The sequence below is a fragment of the Carassius gibelio genome, chromosome B21 (assembly GCF_023724105.1).
Source record: "Carassius gibelio isolate Cgi1373 ecotype wild population from Czech Republic chromosome B21, carGib1.2-hapl.c, whole genome shotgun sequence".
Classification (NCBI taxonomy): Eukaryota; Metazoa; Chordata; class Actinopteri; order Cypriniformes; family Cyprinidae; genus Carassius; species Carassius gibelio.
In genome coordinates this window covers 22,893,042-22,914,546 of record NC_068416.1, presented here as the reverse complement: position 1 = coordinate 22,914,546, position 21,505 = coordinate 22,893,042, and the positions used below count along the sequence as shown (strand labels likewise).

Below are 21,505 nucleotides of genomic sequence, written 5' to 3'. Positions count from 1 at the left end.
ATGTTAGCCATGTTGCTGAGCTAAAGTATGCTAATTCAAAAGTTTAGTTTTGAGTCCGTTTTCCCACTCCAGAAATGAATACGTTTTTATTCAGTGAGGCATGTTTTGACTAAGGCAACAGTTTTGCTGTGTAATAATTTAAATAGTCAAGCATGCATATACGATGCTGTCTAGATGGATAGGAACCTCCCGTCTTCTTTGAAAGAATGAGTTCACACTGAGAAAAAAGACCAATTGTTTAAAGTCCTTAAGTTTAAAGTCCTTATAATTCCAGCGCCGCTCTTTGATTTTAATGAAAGAGTGAATAGAAGAAAAAAAAACTACTCAAAGGAAATGGTATTGCACATTCTCAAATGGCACACATCACGCATATGTGCTGAGGCAGCAACTAACAATCTCCACTGACAGGTGTGATATGATATTGATATCGCGATGGGCACAAATGTGAAGATTCTAGTCTGGCAGCTCGTTTGGCCCCTCCTTCTCTGAAAGATGTCATCTAAAATCATAAACACTCGCATAAAACACCCTTTTTGATTTCTTGCCTGCATGTCTGGCTGTCAGACAGTCACTTAAATGCGCGTCAGGTGTTTGGACGACTGCCACGTTTTGCAGATATGTGATTCCCAGTCTTGTGTCTCTTGTGGCGGACAGATACACATTTATAATTCCAGCTCCCAGCAACTGTTTAGAAGTACATTTTTTTAAGACTTTTTGTTCCTGGACCGCATCCCCTGGCTCACAATTTGAATCTCTTGAGCAGAATGTTGTTGTGGGAAGGTCTGGTGAACTCACAGACTCACGAAAAGCAAACCTTGGGAAGGTGGGAGAAAATGGAAAGGAAGAGCGAGAGGGAGCGAGTTGTAGAGGAGATCGGTTTAAAGTGCACTTGAGGTCACTTCCTCTCTGATGACCAGATTTTCTGAGGTTACATTTTTTTAAATGCTACCTAAACTCATAAAGCTTTAGTCATTGTGAAAGTTAATGTCAGTAGGTCATAACATAAACCTGGCAGGGTCAGAGGTCAGACTGTGGCATGATGTGATGATTGACTTGACTAAAAAAAATAAAAAAAGTAAAATAGGAGGTTGAGTCTATAGATAGCTCTGTCTAGGTATTCCAAGTCGGTGAGCGAGACCATTAGAATTCCTTATGCAATTTTTCAATTATTATGTATTTTAAATAATTATATTTCAAAAGCTATTTGTATGTTTTTATCAAGTCAAGTCTGCTTTATTGCCAATTCTTCCACATGTACAGTACATACTTACAGAGAATAGCGTTACTCTTAGACCCCTCAGTTCATACAGATAACTCTAACAGTAGAGCATAAAAATACAGATCCAGATATAGCCTATATGTACTGTTTATAATAATAACAATATAATAAAGACATTTATAATTTTTGTTTAAAAAATGCTATTCTTTTGAACTTTCTATTCATAATAAAATCCTGAGAAAAATCACAATACTGGCAGCTTAAAATTCAGCTTTGCCTTGATATGAATAAATACTATTGTATATAATATTACATATAATATTAAAAAAAACATTTATTTAAATTGTAATAATATTTGACAGGAATAGTGTTTCACAATATTTTTCATCAAATAAATGCTGCTGGGTTGAGCATAGTATTTATATCTTCTAATAATATTTACTATGTATAATGTTATAATATTAAGTAAATAAAGTGAATGTTAAAGTAAATATGATAAACCTCAATTATTTATTTTCTAGTATATATTGATATGATAAATAAGATTTTATTATATAAAAATTAGTTTAAATGAAAACATTTAAAAATAAATAAATGTAATTGAAATATCGCGTAAAAATACAACAAACAACAACCAAAAATGTAAATATTATATTAATTTATAAATGTAAACCTAAACTTTAGAATTAACAACACTGCACTAGTAGTATTTAGTGTTATTTTCGAGGGATGTACCATAATATTTACTCCTACATTTCTCATAATATTTTCTACAGGCTATAGTTTTATGAATAAAACATTTCAAAATTATAAAATTATAAAACTACAAAGCAAACATAGTATTTACTTTTATTTTATAATAAATAGGCTACTCCAAAACTCTGCAAGCAGGAAAGATAAGTGAATAATAGTGCCTTGTTTGTCAGACAGCCAGTCAGACAACCTTTTTCCCCCACAATAAATGAGCCTTTCCCGCCTAGAAGCCAAACTAATGTTTTGTATTTGCTTATCTTGACAAATGCAAATGTGGCATGGACGAAGTGAGCAGTCTCATGGCATAACAAGGCAATGGTACTGTCCCTTGTATTATTACCAGAACACCTGCCTGAGGGGTTAGTCACGTGACTCATATCACACTTTCAGTTATGTCATAAGCTTAAACTAACCCGTCTCCCTTTCTGTTTCGGGTACAGAAAGCTCTTTGGGTTGGGTCATGGACGAGCAGGCTGGCAGCGCGGGCAGCAGCCCTCAGCACGGCCGTGGATCAGCCAGGCAGGACGTTCTCCGCTGCGGCTGGCTCCGGAAGCAAGGAGGCTTCGTGAAGACCTGGCACACGCGCTGGTTCGTCCTGCGAGGAGACCAGCTGTACTACTACAAAGATGAGGACGAGACCAAAGCTTTGGTGAGTGGCTGCTGATTTGGGATTTCGTCATTTACTCACTCATTTGGCAGTTCGGGTCTTTACACGCGAACATACACAGATGTGCACATTACGTTGTTTAAAGTCTACCAGGTTTATTCACACGCAACTATCACGACATTCCCCGAGTTCAAATCTCATGCCAAGATGCAAACAAGAGAGGTGAAGACAGAGTGACCTGCTTTTTACCTCCCTGAATGATGACTTGTCACGGTTCTTAATCTAACAATGCAGATTTTTATCCCTGAGGTCATGCAGCTGCTCTCGAGTAGGTGGACAAAAGTGTTTACTATGGAATCAGGCGGGAATTTGAGAAGGCCCCATAAATCTGCTTTAAAACCATCCCGTCTTGTGAGTCTACTGAGAGGAAGCCGGGCTTCTGCCCACAGGAATATTAAAGATTTATACCTTCACGTCCAAGTTTTAAGATTCGTCTCCTCTATATCTTTGAAGTTCCATGTTCAGCTTTAATTTTCATGTTTAATGCACTGTTTGAGCTTGTCGCAGGTTTCGTCAGCAGTCAGATATTGGATTTCAAGGGTAGGCAGCTTCTTCGTTCAGGGTTTTCGTTGACAAAGCTATCAAAGGACACTGAACACGACTTTTGAAGGAAACGAGAGGCTTTGAAGTTCTTCACACGACTATATTTGAGGTTTTTAAAATACTTGGGGAAGGACAGATGGTGTGACGCTCTTCTAGAAGCCGCTGGCAAATATTTACACAAATATGAGACGGTCTAATATCATGATACTAACGTCTGCTCTACCTTGAGTAGTTCTGTTAGAATAACCCTTGCAATGACTTTGCCCATGTTTTCAGATAAATAATGCATAACTCTGGAACTATGCAAAGCTAATATTAAAATAAATAATATAAACATATTTCTTTTATTATTATTTTATAAATATTTTGTCTAATATCATTCACTATGTATAGCTTTAACATATGAAGTGTGTAAATAATGTATTATTATTATTATTATTAGTATACATTTGTATTATAGTGATCATATCTGCTATATAATATTTGCATAATATATACACACACACACACACACACATACACTTTAGTCTTAATTTATTGTAGATGGACTAAAGATGGATTTATTATAATATTTACTTTAATATTGATCATAACTGAATTTTGCACAGTAAACATTTATTATATTATTTTCTAGCAATATTGAATGTATGTATAAAACGTAATAATATTATTGAGTATAATATATAAATAAATATCAGTGATTTGTTATTGTATTTCTTTGTTGAAATAACCATATCCGCTTTATGGTTATAATATTTAGCATTAGAATAATTACTTTTGTACACTTTAGTTTTAATAATACTTCAGTATAAATTATTTAAGAAGTAATTTTTTTTAGTTTTTGTTTTGTTTTTTATCATATGTATCATTATAATAAGTATTTGTACTCCATATTTTCACACACACACACACACACGTATACATAAACACAATATAATATAATGCTATATAATTTTTTAAATAGGATATATATATATATATATATATATATATATATATATATATATATATATATATATATATATATATATATATATATATATATATATATATATACAGTACACATATATATACTGTATGACATATTTATAGATATTAAATAAATATATATTTACTTCATAAAATAATAGTTTAATTTATTCTATTATTTATAATTTAAATTTAAATTACTAATTAATTTATTACAATAATTATATTTTCTGTATAATTAAAATTTTGCATTATAATATTTATTTGCATAGTACTATATATATATATATATATATATATATATAGAGAGAGAGAGAGAGAGAGAGAGAGAGAGAGAGAGAGAGAGAGAGAGACTATAAAAAATAAATCCCTCTCCCTTTTATGTACTGGTTTATGTACGTTTAGAGTTTTTGGTGAATCATCTTGTTTGTCTGTAGTCTATTGTACAATGTTCTGTCGTGCATAAGGCGCCATTCAAAGTCTCTAAAGCAGTTTGTGGGTCAAGTGTACAAACATTTCTGACAAAGTAGATGAATTATTGATTGATTCCCATTCATGTGTCATCTGTGGGTTAATCCCTGACTGTGTCTGGGCTGGTGTTTTTCGAGAGAGCATTGTGTGTAAGTGTTTACATCTTTGCACATGTGGGTGTGTGGGTGTGGGTGTGGGTATGAGTGAGGAAGCAATGGAAGGTCAGGTGAACTCAGACATGCTTTACCATGACAAAGCAAGTGCATGAAGGCAAAACACCACCACCTAAATCAAGCCCATGTGCCTAAAGAAAGACTAGACCAATTCATAAGATCTCTGAAGACATGCAAACATCAAAACGGAGGATATACTCTTGCTTTTTGATCAGCTTTTTGTTCCAGAGGCACTGCTGAGTATTTGAATTGCGAATGGAAAGGCAGACACGAGGCTGTGACTGTTATGGCAGGCTGTTGTTGACACAATAACCACACCTTCAGTCATAAAAGTGCAGCTTTTGCTTTTCATATTGTTTAATGGCATTAACTATTCCATGTAAGCAGAACTAGTCAAAATAGTTCCATGGATGTGTGCTGGTCTCAGAGGTCTCTATGGCAATGGTTTGCAGTGTTACAGGGAAAACCTCTGACAGCATATCAGACAGAAGATTCAAATTATGTTCTCACTGTCTGTGCTTAGACAGAGAGACAGAGAGACAGAGAGAGAGAGATATCTGCTCTGTATTCTGCAACCGTCTAATGAGAAACAGACAATTGTTCGCTGCTCAACAAACAGGCTTTCTCAAAGTTCTGCAACCAGTCAGCCATTGCTTTCCAGCTGGAAACATAGATTCAGCATCCATCCGTCCATCATCAATCTATCTATCCATCCATCCATCGTCCATTTGTCTAGTTAATATTATTACTTTTATTCATCAAGGATTCACTAAATCCATCCATCCATCCATCCTTTTATTGTGAATGCTATTTGGTTTGTTATAATACATTTTCATATATATTGCATTAAAATGATTTTGCTTCTTTACACATTGATTATAAACATTTATTATTGGTTTATATACACTACTGATCCAAGTTTGGGGTCAGTAAGCTTTATACTATATGCTGTATATATATATATATATATATATATATATATATATAGTATTCCTGTAGCTCAACTGGTAGAGCACTGCGCTAGCAAGCAAGCAAGCGCAAGGTTGGGGGTTCGATTCCCCGGGTGCACATGATATGTATAAATTGATAGCCTCAATGCACTGTAAGTCGCTTTGGATAAAAGCGTCTGCTAAATGCATAAATTTAATTTTTTAATTTAATTTAAATTTATATATATATATATATATATATATATATATATACACACACACACACACGCACACACACACACATTACAATGTGTATTATATTTACAAAGTGTTTACAAGAATGCATTTTTTACTTAAAATAAGAAACATACTTAAACACAACGGCCTGTACTGTTGAAATGCTGCTGTCATTCAACTTCTGCATCCAGATATAATTAAACGGTGATATTTAGTCTTTTGGCAGCTTTCACAAGATCCAGCATGACTTCAGTTCAGCATACTGACAGAATCAAACAGTAAGGAAAATGCTCCTGTTTGATAGCAACAGCTTCAAAGCCTTTGAACAATCGGCATATGTGCAAACTTTTAAAGTCAGAGCTGCTTTTGATCTTCTGAATGCAGTAGTTTTGTGAAAGTCGGCACAGGGTGTTTAAGTGAGAAGTTTGTAAAAACAAGACCTCGCTCTTCGCTTTGCTTCCCTGTGCATGTCTTTCTTAGGTAGAAAAATGTCACTAAAGGGTTGAAAGTTCCTAAAATATCAGTCTGTCTTCCCATGCTGCACTTCTTTTTGACATGCACAAACAAAGCAAGAGTACTAAAATGCATTTTGGCATATTTCAGCATATTTCTAGTAAAAAAACATGACACTGAACGTCTGAAATTATGCGACACCCACATTTTGAATGGCTTTTAAACACACTTTAAATATGCATAAGCATCACAGCATGTAATTTTCATTGGCCAAGATTTAGCCCAGCCTTTCCAAACATATTCTGTCTCCGTCCATTTCTCCAGCCTACACACCGAAGGTTAAGAGCTGGAGGGCAAACGGAAAGTACAACCACTGGCCCACAATGCTTCTGTTGTTCTGCTCAGTTTTATGAATTAGATCCCTTAAGATGTGGAATATTACAGCCTGCCAGGAAAGACAATATAAGACCTGTCCGTGAAGTGAACACAGATGTGTATTTTGCAGCGTTTGTGTCCACTTATAATGTGTGAGAAGTGTCTTTGTCTACTTATAATGACCCTTAAACAGGCTGTTTTTTATATTTTGATACTTTACTTTTAAGACTCCTGTATGTTGTGATTGTCAAACCTTCACGTCCTTCATCAGGCCTAGTAGTTGAATATTAAATAGGTATGATATGTAAACACAGGCAGTCATTTACTAATGTGCTTATATAAAGTCACAATTGTGACAATTTTGACCCATTTTTGGTTTGGGGACAATTGACAATTTGTTTTTCAGAATACCAAATAGTATATGCTTAAGCATTTCCCAATATTAGTATCAAATTATACATGCAAGTATAGTTATTTTTTATTTTATTGTTAATGTTATAAATATTTACTTTTTATTATAATCAATTTGATTGTTTATTGCATTTTTTATGTTACGTGAAAATGTATAATAATTTATTATAAACCTTTATTATTGATTTTCATATATACTACCATTCAAAAGTTTGGGGTCAGTATGATTTTATTTTATTTTATTACTCAAATTCATCTAGTACACATTTAATTAATCAAAAGTGACAGTAAAGACATTTATAATATTACATTAATATTTCTATTTTACAAATATTTTAATGACTTCGTATTATAGCATATTCTATATATTTGTTATTACATAGTTTTTTATTATAGTATACATTTATTATATTCAATAGAATATAATATTATTTAAAATATAAAATATATTTTATATTATTGTAAATGTATTATAAACTTTATTCTGTCTATATCTTATAATACATTGATATGTAAACGTATATTGTATTAAAACAGATTTCCAACACATAAATTATTAATTAATATTTATTTTTGCATTTAATTTATTTTACAAACACTGACAAAATAATCAAAAAAAACTTTTGAACTGTAGTGCAAGTTTTGTTATGTTTATTACATTATAAGTAATTGTTATTATATTATTTTATTATACATTTTATTATATTTACTATAACAAAGTGTAATATAACATTATAATTAATATAATAATTAAAATAAATATACATGATTTTATTGCATTGTTTATTATAAACTGTATTTGCATAAACCAAATATATGACAAAAACCTTTTGTTTGTATGTTTAGAATATAGATAGAAGCCTAAAAAGGATTTGCTACGCCTGAAGTTATATATAATTATAATAATTATCTACATTTAAATTGCTTGAAAAGAGGTTTACCATCCCTAAAAGTCATAATTGACACGCCAACTAGGGAGGGAGTGTTACAGTATAGCTGGATGATTTTATTTTTAAAAGAGCTTTTTTTCTAGATATGACCCTTTTAAAGAAAACAATACAGTATATTTAGATCCTGCTTCTCTCTTTTTTCTCAAATAAAAGCGAGCAGCGAACCAAAGACAGGTGCATTAATCCCAACTATCTCACCTATAGCATGTTCCTTGCTGCTTTTATTTCTCTACCACATAAAACTACCGGGTGAGTTTGTTTAAGAGATGGAAAACTTGTCTGTAAGTCAATGCATTCCAACAGCAGAACTAAAAAAATATATTGATACTAAGTAATAAGTTATATCACTCATGCAAAGCAAAAAAACACTGTCAGAATAAATCAGACGATTCATCAGTTTGTAGTTGAGGAGGGTAGCGTAGTGTAATTAAGACGTCCCAGCATGCAACAGAGCCACGAGAGGTGATGAAGCACTATCATTAAAGTGGCTGTTAATTAGCATCTTCATTCAAAGCGATGCTCCATTAGTTACCTGCCTCATTAGCTTAATTACTGTCTCTCATTCCAGTGCATGAACATCTGCCCGCTAATGTTCCCTAAGGAGACGTGGCCTTGTGACTTCACACACACTCGAACAGGATCATATTCGAAGAGTGTGTGCCTGCGTCTGGCCGTGTAGAGTTACTGAACTTGACATAGAGAGGGGCTTTGTGAACTTGCATCAACGGCGTCAAGATAGGCACGCGGGGTTCGTCATAACAGCGTGGTGTCGTGTGCGTCTGTCATGTTTGGAATGCACAGAGCGGCTGCTGACAGGGTCAGAGGTCATCTGCTGCCGTGCCGAGAGGGGCATTAGTGAGCAGGGAACCAACGCATGTGGGTTCATTTTATGCACTTGAGTGTTCATAAAGGGGGTTTTGTTTAGCTGTATGATTGCATGATTATTGTAATTCAGCCAGAAGTGTAATAATTGGACATGCCGGGATAACATGAGGTCGGAATGCCTGTTTTAGTGTTTTAGGTTCAATGAACCTCTCAAAATAAAAATGGCAAAATGCATTGTATATATTTTTTTTTTTTCTTCTTTTTTTTTTAAATATATTTTATAATTTTACTTTTTTTTTTTTCTCAGTCAAAATTTGGTGGCAAATCTGACAAAATATAACAATATATTTTATTAATGTAACTTTAAAAAAATAGATTTGAGTTATCTTTAATCATTACATTTGATTTATATTTATACTAGTGGAAAATTCAGTTATCTTTATTTCTTATCTTTATATCTACATTTAATTTGTATTTATATTAACTTTTTGTATAAAAGTTATGGACATTTTGTGGCAAATCTTATGTAATGTTATATATATATATATATATATATATATATATATATATATATATATATATATATATATATATATATATATATATATATATATATATATATATATATATATATATAATTAAATAAAATTATATTTATGCATTTAGCAGACTTACAGTACATTCAGTCTATCAATTTTTACTTATCATGTGTTCCCGGGGAATCGAACCCCCAACCTAGGGCTTGATAGCACAATGCTCTACCAATTGAGCTACAGGAAAACTTTTTTTTTTTTGACATCCCAAAAAGAATTCAAAATATAGAGTTATTAAGGATTTATGTTAGATTCGGTTTGCACCCCATTGCAACAATAATTGTATAATCCTACAGCACTATAAACTTGTCTTGAGCACACAAGTATGCAATATGCAATCAAATCCCTGGTGATATGTGCAGCGGCATCTGTCCTCAAGAGCTTATTCACTGATGTGTCCTAAATGACCTGCTGACTCACTGTTTCCTCTAGCACTTCCTGTTCCACTGTAGACATCAGAGGTCGTCTGGGGAGCGGAGCCCCTTTCACTGCTTGCTAAATGAAGTCTGAGCTATTAGCTACAAAGCAGGATGAAAAACAATGCTGAAAATAGTCTGTTCACGACGGAACAAGCAGTGTCAGCTAAAATTAATCACAGGTATGAAAAGAGGGTGTATAGACACCTGAAATGTTAATTTATACAGGATACAAGCCATTAACTTCAAATTCAGAAGGGAATTTGATTTCATAGAGAAAATGTGCTGATCTACATGCAGTTTTTTTGGGTAAGGTTATGGCTCATTATTTTTGCTAATAATTTTTGGCTCAGACACGCTTTGTCTTTAAATAAAAAAAAAAATTGATCAGGACTTTCACTCTGAAATGCTTTAATCTTGTTCTCTCTCTGTCCTTCAATACGTGTCAGACCAGGACTTGGACAAATTTAGGAGATATCTAGACAGCTTGAAGGTTTATGTAAGGATCTCTCAGTCTCTCTCCTTCTGTTCTCCTCTGTGGGTTTGTGACAGGTGATCTCTCATTATCCGCTGTAGCTCAGAACAGAGTCAGTCTGAATATCTTCTCTCTCTGAGGCGTTAGATATGACAGTAATTAGTATTCTGAGCAGACTGAGGTTACGGATTTAACTTTTATGTCTTATTTCTGTAATCTTCTTGATGTCCTCTATGCTCGCACTCCTTAAATCTAATCACCATCCATCCTTCGGTGAACAAAATGTGTGGCATTATAACTTTAGTGCGCAGTGTATAATCACCATAAAAACTCATTTTTAATTGTGCTGTCTGATTAGACTGTAAAACAACAGTAAACACAATAGGTCATTAAAAACGCAAAATTTTAGGCTGCAGAACAGATTTGGACTCTAGCTCACGAATTGATCCTCTGCAGGGAATGGGTGCCGTCAGTGTGAGAGTCCAAATAGCTGATAAAAACATCCCGATAAACCATCAAGTAATCCATACCACTCCACCAGTTAACGTATTGTCAAAATATGTCAAATCCAAAAGTCATTTTTTATAATTTTGCCTTCTCAAGGGAAACATTCCTCTTGTCTGAATCAGGAGAGAAATATGCACTGATCACAAAACTTTAAACACAGTTGAAAACTAAACAGATTTGTTGTTGGATTTTGATGTATTTTGTTTGTTTCTTTGCTTGTTTGTTTGTTTTTTTGTTTTTTATTGGAGGAAGCGTTATTATGGAATCATATTTTAGCCAGAAACAATGGTTTAAAGTTAAAACACATCGTAATGTTTCTTACAAACATTCATCTTTTCACTTCATGAGATATGAATTGATAGACTGGAGTTGTGTGCGTTACTTGTGGATTATTAGCTTAGTTTCCATCCAAAGATTCAAATTAAACGTATGCGCAAAACTGGAATATTGCATAAAACATTTGCAATTAAAGCACTGTTTCCATCCAACGAGTCAAAGAGAACAAAATCGTCACTTCCTGGTAAACTGGCCCTAAATATCACTAAAGCCCCTTTCACACTGCCATTCCGGCAAATACAGGGGTAAAGTGTTCCTGTAATTGTTCCCTGGTCGCTAGATTTGGCACTTTCACACTGCCAGTGATGACCCGGTATATGTGCGTGCTTTCACACACAACCCTTGAAGATCCCGTAACGACACGTGACATCAACGCGTGACCTGTAATGTACGAGTCGACAACGCTTGGCACGTTATACTTTCACTGAAGCAAGCAAACGATCTCAGCGTCAGCGCGGAAAGTGAGTAACTAACTGATCTCTGCTTCATTACAGTTTGCACATATGTTTTCGTCGCGAATGTTGATCTTTCTTCAAAACAGCCGGTAAAAGAGTCGCGCGATAACGCGCGTCATCACTTCGATACGGAATTAGATCTGGCTTTTGTTCACACAGCGCTCGTTCCGGATCGATTACCGCAATGTTACTATGTCCCCGACCCGGGTTCAATTCTGTAATCAATTCCGGGACGTGATTGCTTTCACACAGAAGGCGACCAGGCAATGTTACGGGAATATTGTGGGTCCGACATGCAGTGTGAAAGGGGCTTAAGAAAACTAGGAGAAGCCAATGAACATAATAATTATCCTGTTTCATAGCACAAAGTCACATGACTTTTTCAAAGTGCATTTATTCAGTAAATGTTCTTCCATCATAGTTTATGTGCATTATATCTTATTGGATAAAAAAGTTTATCCTACTCAAATGTGCGCATACGTTTTTTATGCTTTTTTTTTTTATTTATGCGCATCTTGCCATTCCTTGGCATAGGTGGATGGAAACATATATTGTGATATTTTTAATCAGCTGTTTGGACTCTCATTTTGATGGCACCCATTCACAACTGAGGATTTATCCAAAGCTGTCTAGATGAAGAAATAAACTGATCTATATTTTGGATTTTCTGGAATTTGTTTTTTTATTTTTATTTTTATTTTTTTGAATGGTTACTTGAACTGCCTTTGCGGTTCACTTTAGCTTTGAAAAACTTTGAGAGAGTTTACTTTCCTCCTTATCTACGGTTCATAGATCCTATTAGTGGTAGCAAACAATGGTGGAAAACCAATTTTAGAAGCAATTAGCATCCAGTGCTCAGGCATAAAGCTCTGGCCAAAGGAATTATCTCCATTGCATTTGTCGTCCTTCTTAGATCATTTGCATTTTATCTTTGAGCCAAGCCGGCTAATTGGCCTTAAAAAGCACTTAGTGACTGAAACTACTGTACACTACAATCTAATGATCTTAAATGAGTTTGCTTTCACTGGACAAATCATATCAGAATGTCAAGAGTGCAATGTCAGTATTATATATATTATAGTTAAAAAAAAAAGTTTTTCAGTAATGAACATTTTGTCCAGTATTTGTGTGTGTTTTGTATTTGTAGTTGTTGTTAAGAGTACTGGTTCATTATAAGAACATGCTAACGTTAGCGGTGGCTGTGGTATGTATTAGTCAAGTTTCTTGTGCTTTTTTTTGTGAGGAGCGCTGTTTTAGTTGGCATTGAAGCCGCACACTAAGCTTTAGAACAGAAATCTTTTTTTTTTAGAGGAAAGGAAAAGGTGAAGGTAGCCAATCTATTTAACCCTGAGGGATGCTGTTGTACAAAGTTGCACAATCTTTGCTGTTTTGGACCGTGAGCTATGAAAAGATCAGATTCAACTAGAGCAGGTTTGTGCTCCGAGTGAATTTGTACCTGACTGAAAACAACAAATCAATGAACATGAAGATGAAAGACCTCGGAGATATTGTGTAGCAGCTTCAGGTTTTTCTTAGCAAAGCTCAACCAGAAAATAGCACATTTAAAATGAATCATGTGGCCTTTTGTGTCTCTCGTATTATTCCTGATTGGTCATTGGTATGCTAGGCTAGCTGGCAATTTAACATTTAGCCTCAGTGCCATTATTGCTTAAAATTGGGGCTCTGAAATATATATTAAAGAAATAATACTATTTGTTCTGTTCCTGCAACCTAAATGAACATTGATTTTTGGATCCAATAAATATCTTAAGTCTTTTTTTGTTTTGGATGCTAGTAGGTTTTGTGTTTTCCAAAAAAATAATAGGCAGTGTACGTGTATAATAAACAGGGACAGGATGAAATATTTTAATATTGAAGAAATCATACACTTTTATGCTGGCTGATTCACTATAAATATTTAAAAACATAAAATCTCCACCATTAGAGCTAACAAAAGGAAAATTATTTTGCTTTATTAAGATGACTCACAGGTACAGGGTTTCCAGCAGAAAGTTTATAGAGCGTACAGTGCATTTAGCCTGGCGCACTAATAAAATAGCTTTTTTGCTACATTTATTCCAAAGCGTTTGCTAACTGAATAAATGTAGTTTTAGAAAGTACGTTTTTTCAGTGGACTAGGCTAAATGTAAGCTCTATAAAATGCTGGACTGCTGGAAATGACAAATACATTTGCACTTTAAAGCAAAAGTGAGTCATTTCAATGTAGTATAACATTTCCTTTTATTTCCAAAAACTCAAAATCAGCCGTTCATATTTACCTACTAAAGTCTGAAGTTACATAAATATACACACACTACTGATCTAAAGTTTGTGCTCAGTAAGATTATTTTTTTCTATTAATTTATTTAGTTTTTTTTTGTATTTATGTATTCAGCAAGGATGCATTTAGTTCATTTCATTTGAATGATCACTTAGATTTACAATGTTACAAAAAAAAATAATAATTTCAAATAAATGCTATTTTGGTCTTTTCATATATCAAGAAAAAAAGAAGAAGAAAAAAAAATATATATATTTGATTATTATTATTAATTTTTTATTTTTTTTTGAAAACTGAAAAACTCTCTCTCCCACACACACACACACACACATAGGCTATGTGGCCTATATATATCTGCTGCCAGATACTGTATGTAGAGCATCTCACAGGGGAAAATCATACATTGGTCAGGATGTAGGTAATGGAAAGATGAGATTAATCACATTTTTTGAACTGCTGCAGTCTGCTTGTTTGTAGACCTCCTATCTACAGGTATTCCATCAGGTCTGCCATTGTAAGCATTTATAATATTTCTGTCAGTAATTACGTTTGGTCTCCTCAACAGCACAGAACAAATTTCAACAAAAAATAGAGAAACACATTTGGCATGCAACTCAGTTGTGACCAGCCAAAACAACTAGATGGATGCTGTCCATTTCAGAATTAATGTTTGATTTATACTCCTGGCAAACTAGCTCATTTCCCGCCTGTTTTCTGTTAGACGACCGCAAACTGTGGTGAGGGTAATGATGTTTACCTGCGGCTGCCCTGCGGAAGCTTTTATTTTTAGGAGTTGGTTAAGCTGATATCTGAGTTGAAAGTTGTCAAGATCGTAATGGTTCTCCTAATTGACTGCTTCATTTTTGTGAGTGGAGAAATCTTCCGATAATTTGCTTTTCCCGAAACTGTAACAGTCTGTCTGGAGTAGCCTGAGGTTTTAAGGGCAAAGTGGTCATGGTTTAGTGTAGCTTGAACCTACAACCTTCTAATTACTAACCATCAGTGTAAGGGATTCAAGTGCATTAACTACTTTTTGAAATATTGTATTAATGTTTGATTTTATGCCATTTATTAAAGGGATAGTTCACCAAAAAATGAGCCATTGACTTCCGTAGTATGAAAAAAACTTCATTAGAGTCATTTGTTCAGAATCATACTACTTTGTTGTGTTGTAAGTTTTTGATTCACATAAAAGAGCCGGTTCATAAGAGTCATTCCTTTGGAATCATACTACACTGTTGAGCTGCATGTTTTGGAATCGCTAATGATGAACCATTTGTTACTTCAAATGTTTTTAATATTATATTTCTGTTATTATAGACATCAAATCTGTCTTTATGAGAGAACTGCTTCATAGGAGTCATTTGTTGAGAATCGAAACTCCCTGGTTGCGCGATATGTTTTTGATTCATTAAAAGAGCTATTCATTCAGAATCATGCTACATTGTTGAGCTGTATGTTTTGGATTAGCTAATGATGAACCATTTGTTAGTTCAAACGTTTTAAATATTATATTTCTGTTACTATAGACATTAAATCTGTCTATATGAGAGTATATTAAATGCTTGACGTGCATGTCAAGAATTGCCTCAAGCAAAAGTAACAAAATAATAATGTTTTATTTTCCATAAAAAGTTATAAATATCGGCTCCTCTTTTTAGGAACAAAATATTGATGTGTACAGTATTTTAAAAGTTATATTTCCTAATGCTTGCAGCATTACCAAGATCTTAATGCTTCGCCACAGTCCAAATGGCTGTTTATTTCCTTCTACTGCTGCAGTCCCATTTTTCTGTGAGCAAGGAGAAAAAGACTTGCATTATAAACAGTTGATTTCACCTGGAGATGGGTACATTTGTTGCACTCGCTGCAGGCAAAAGACTGCAGAATTAAAAAACTGAAATAAAGAAAGCAGAGAAAACAAGGGCTCTAAGTGTGAAAAAGTGCTGCGGGACAGACAGGGGCCACTAATGAACGAAACATGAGGGCAGCCTTCTGAAGAAAAGTCAAGGTTAACTGTTCAAAAGCACTTAATGGGACCGTTCCACAGCAAATGACTTTCCTTTAATGAATTCCATGGGACCGTTTAGGACTTCATGCCTAAGTACTGGGTTGTAACTTGTTTAATTTCCTCCTGGCCCCTTTGGTCATTTACCATCAATCTCCGCTGGTTGATAAACAAATAAAGCCAGCTCTTCTGGTCTGATCTGGAACTGGATTTTTTCGTCTCCATGGGGGATTCCCACATACCCGTCGGCTCTCTATGCAGTTACTGAGAAGCTAACTTCGTTTTGGCACCATGGGGACTGAAATGTAATTAAATATAAACACTGGTGACATAACAAATCATTTTTTTGCTTTGTTCTGCTTCTCTGTTTTTCTCTCGAGCAGGGAGGGGAATTCCTGAGATGATATTAAGCTAACCTCTGCCCCAGCTCAATGTAGCACAGCAATCTGGGGAGATTTCCTCTTTCCAATGCATGTGGTAGTGTCTTTGATGCTGTACATTTCCGGTTGGTTGTGTCAAAGTCTGAACTGTCCTGGTCTGGCTTGAGGTGTTAATGATGGTGCGATGAAACAGCCAGGACCCCTGAGGTCAGAGAGGTGCAACACCTTACTGAGAGATGAACTGCTGCCCCAAACCAATGACCATGGGAACCAAGGGGTTAAGTTTTGACTGGTTTGAATGATTAAGGCCCAGTTGGTAGGTTTTGTAACTATGACATTTTGTGGGCAGAAAGAATAGCTTTCCATTGATGGCCATTGATAAGCACCATTGTAACAATTTATTTATTGTATTTATTTTTTTAATTATTTTATATATATATATATATATATATATATATACATATATATATATATATATATATATATATATATATATATATATATATATATATATATATATATATATATATAATTAATTTCACTTAAATTGATATAAAAAATTCATAAAAATTTGACTAAAATCATAATTGTCGATTACTCCCTTGAAATTGTAATTGTGAGATTATTAATTAGAGTAATCACAATTTACATTGAATGATGTTTATACCATTGTTTGATGCAACTGCGTGACATTTTTATATAAAAATAAGCTGAAAACTCTCTGACTGAATAACCTTTAGTGCTCTTGTATAGGATTAAGCCTCAGATGTCAAATATACATCGGATTGGTTTCTTCTTTAAATTATAAAAAATAAAAGTATGAAATAAGAATGGTATTATAATGTTATACTAAAACTAAAACAATGGAAAAACCTTTAAGATTACTTTAAACTTTAAACTTAAAAAATATAGGTCAATGCTTGTTTGAGAAAAAAAGCCTATATATATATATATATATATATATCACAATAGATCAGAACATTACAGTGAAAATGTAGGTTATAAAATGAAGACTAGCATGAGTAAACCCAGAATGCTTTGGGCCATACTTCACTATATATATCATGATCATTGTTGTTGTTCACCAGAGCACATACAATTTTTTTTTCACATCTCTAAGTGTAGAGTAAGCAAGGAAGTGAGCCAAGGAAGACACATGGTTCTTCTGCTCTGGAATGGGCCGGGTTTTGTTCCCTGCCTTTTTTGATGATGTGTCTTTCCATGTTTTCCACATGGAATGCCTCTGGGGACAACAAAAATGCCTTTAATTGAAAGGCCCATGTCTTTACCAACACACCCTTGAGGCTCCGCTTCTAAAACAGGAACCACTGCCCACATCAAACCGCTGACCTGCCTTACTGTGGGCTGAAATTTGTGCTATCTTCACGAGCCCCACCAATGAGAAAGGAACATGCTGCCCACCAAAATCAGGAACATGCTGTCAGCAAGATCTCGTAAAGCATTTGATGTTTTAACAGAAGTAAGTTACTACATCGCACGCAGAGAGACTTGAAAAGGGAAAGAGTTCATTGTGTAATGATTGTCATATGTGGCTTTTTTTCACCTTTCACAAGGTTAATATAACCATGACAGGCACCAACCCTACAATCTAGACCAAGTTTTTTTTTTTTTTTGATAAGGTCTTGTTTACTCTTATTTCATAGTAAACTGATGGTAAATCCTAATGGTTTAAAGACTCCATGAAGTCAAAAAAAAGACAACTGGTTTGTGACATTTATGGATGCTGCTCCATGTTTATGAATTCTTCATGACTTATATATACATTTATATTATAAAATGTCATTTATTTCTGTGATGGCAGAGCTGATGAATTTTCAGCATCATAACTCCAGTCTTCAGCATCACATGATCCTTTTATTTAAATATTCAGTTTATTTAAAAATTAAAATAAAAAAATCAAACCTTACGGAACCGAAAAAAAGTGGAGTTGGATTTGATACTGTCGTGTGAGCGAGGCTCTAGTGCAGAGATTTGAATAATGTATCAGCCGCTATGTTAACTATCCTAATCTCTGAATCCTACGTTCTCACTGTTTCCAGGCATGTCGGGATACTGGATACTGAACATATGCACTGATATTAGATAAGGATGTAACTGAGCTCTGTTTCCCCTCTCTCTCCCAATGAAAATGTGCCTTTTAAGCCCCTCTGTAGTGCAGATATGAAATACTCTCCCTCAAAGGTGACTGCTTTAGACCTCTGCAGTTGTTCCTCTGCATACCATAAATAACCCCAGTGTGCCAGTGCCCCCTGTAATGCTACTATAAAGATGCATATGAAAACATCGCTCAGCACGTGTTGCGTTAATGGCATTCATTGTGCCATCTGAGCATGTGTGACTGTCATCGTTAAAATGATGGGAAATCCCCCTCGAGCATCTCTGATGCTTATTTAGTTACAAAATAAAAAAAAATATATTATATATGTCAAATATAATAGGCTGCATTCTTGTCCTTTGACTTTATTAAGTGCATTTTTTATACAAATATGATATGCTACATTCTTGTCCCTTAACTTTAAGTGCATTTTTAATTTGCCTTTATGTTAGTGCTTTTGAAAGTGAAAAAGTGAAGCGACGTGTGGCCAAGTATGACCCATACTCGGAATTAGTGCTCTGCATTTATCCCATCCAAAGTGCACACGCACAGCCATTTTTTAAGTTATAATTTTGCCAATAAATGGGTCATTTTAGGTTCTAAAACCTTATATGCATAAACACATTTTTTTAAATATTGATGTATATTTTTGCATATATTGTGCATGTATATATATAATACTTTGCAATTTTGCACTGCAAAATTTGTTTGACACTTCTCTCATGAAATTTGGCACAAAGTGATGAAACATGATCCAGCTTTGCTTGCAAAGACTGAGATGCTCCTTTTATACCCAAACTTGATACATTGACCTATTACCAATTCACCTGCTTACTGTTTCAAAACTGATATTCTAAAACCTTTTCATTTATATTTAGCTTCTGTCCTAACTTATCTGGAGTGCGTTGCAGGCGTCAAAAACAAAATGTGTTCCTATTTACAAAACACATTTATAGTACGTTGGTCAGAAATAACTTTTTTTTAGTCTTTTCTTTGTACTTTTGTAAATTAAAGAAAAGAATAAAGTGCACCATGTATAAATTTATAATGAGTCAACGTAAAAAAAATTGTTTTTAAAATGACTCTTAAGTTGTTTCAAATTGATGTCAACATGAAATATTAGCATATTTAAACAGAATACTATATAATATATGCATAATTTCCACAGTATACATACTGAATTCCTTACAATAGCATGATAGTGGTGTAGCATGAAAGAAAATGACAAATATAGAATGATATACGAGATAAAGGAAAACATCGATAGTTGAGGGCGAGATGCTGGGAGGATAAAGAGACAGAGAGATGAGAGCAGTGGGGGAAATCAGGCTGCTTTACTAGTCCGCTGGTGGTTGTAACATGGTCTGTGTGCTGTGCTGATTTTGGGTCTATTTAAAGCAGCAGTTCATCCAGCATATCAAACACTGATCTATAATCCCACAGAAGTCGCAGTGCTGCTTAAGATCCGATTTCTCCATGATAACAAGAGCTTTGTCGACTCTAATGCCGCCTGAGCTCTGTAATACAGACCCCCGAGGGGTCCATCTGTAACCCCTGAACTGATTTCTGCCTTCTGACTCCAGCTAATGGCCAGATGATGAGATGGTTTCCAGCATTGACCTCATCCTTATAAAAGTTAATGTTATATTAATATTATAATAAATTCCTATACATACAGATTTATAAATATAATAGCATATTTAGACAAAACAACATATAATTTTAAATGCTTTTTTCCCCAGACATATATTGTTTGAAAGATATTTATATTATTAATATATTTTTACATTTAATATATTATTTTGATAAAGAATTGTGATCTATATATGATATAAAACTGTAAATATTTAATATTTAAATAATATGTAAAGGAAAATAAGTTGGACTTTATTGTAGCTTTTCATTTTAACAAAATGTATGTGTTTATACATTGTAAAATAAAAATTGTATTATAGCTATTTATATTTATATAAATAATACATACTTTTTTAGAAAATATATCATATTTAAAATATATAATAATATGTAATAGCTTTGTTTTGTAATAGCTTTGTTTAAAAAAAATATTAAATATATATATGAATATAAAATGTAATTAATATATATATATATATATATATATATATATATATATATATATATATATATATATATATATATATATATATATATATATATATATATATATATATATATATAAATTACATTTTAGATCTTAAATCAAGCAAGCAAATTAAGCAAATGAAAATATATAAATGAGAATTAAGTTTCAGGAAAGGGATTTTTCACATTTTAGCATCCTATTCTCCAATACACCCAAGGTTTTTTCTTGCTGTGATATATTTTCCAAGTACGTCTTGCTTTCCTAAGCAGTTTGTGTCTGACTAATTTCTTTTGGCTTTTTGGTTCCTCTAGGGCACCATTTTCCTACCTGGCAACAGAGTCACCGAACATCCCAGCAGTGGGGAGGAAGGTGGAAAGTTCTTTTTTGAAGTCATCCCAGGTAAAGAGAAACCGTTTTTTTTTTTTTTTTTTTTACTCTGTCTGTTTTTGCAATACATTTACTATAGCTTTCATGATGGGACAGCGGTGACCTCACTCACTGAGGAGAGGTCGTCAAAGACATCCATCAGAGCTAATGAGAACAGATCGACGCTGGGCACCTCGCTGATAAACACAGCTGAATCCTGACGCTCCAGACACAACATATCACAGCAAATCTGTGTCATTTCAGTGGAACAGTCGCTTGCATTTGTAAAACAATGCTCATTTGTAAATCTTCTGGGCATCTTGTCATGTAAACCAACCCATGTGTTTTCAAATGGATCTCTCTTTATCCAAGTTTGTGGGTAATTTGTTTTCTCCCAAATGTAGCTTAGTGATAAATGGAACTGGATCTGCCACCTGCTGTAATTAGTTTACAGATCACACTCTTCTCTCTCTCTTCGGGCTCTGGTTGTGTT

The 21,505-nt window shown here is 33.9% G+C and overlaps 1 protein-coding gene across 1 annotated transcript in view; it reads left to right on the top strand.

Annotated features, from left to right (window-relative positions):
• LOC127985611 (rho GTPase-activating protein 24) overlaps positions 1 to 21,505 on the top strand; it is a 42,030-nt gene that overhangs the window by 14,392 nt on the left and 6,133 nt on the right. Inside the window, exons 2-3 of the mRNA XM_052587643.1 lie at positions 2,413 to 2,621; positions 20,958 to 21,058. Coding sequence (XP_052443603.1) covers positions 2,433 to 2,621; positions 20,958 to 21,058 — 290 coding nt within the window. The 5' untranslated portion in view covers positions 2,413 to 2,432. The remainder of the gene's footprint in view (positions 1 to 2,412; positions 2,622 to 20,957; positions 21,059 to 21,505) is intronic.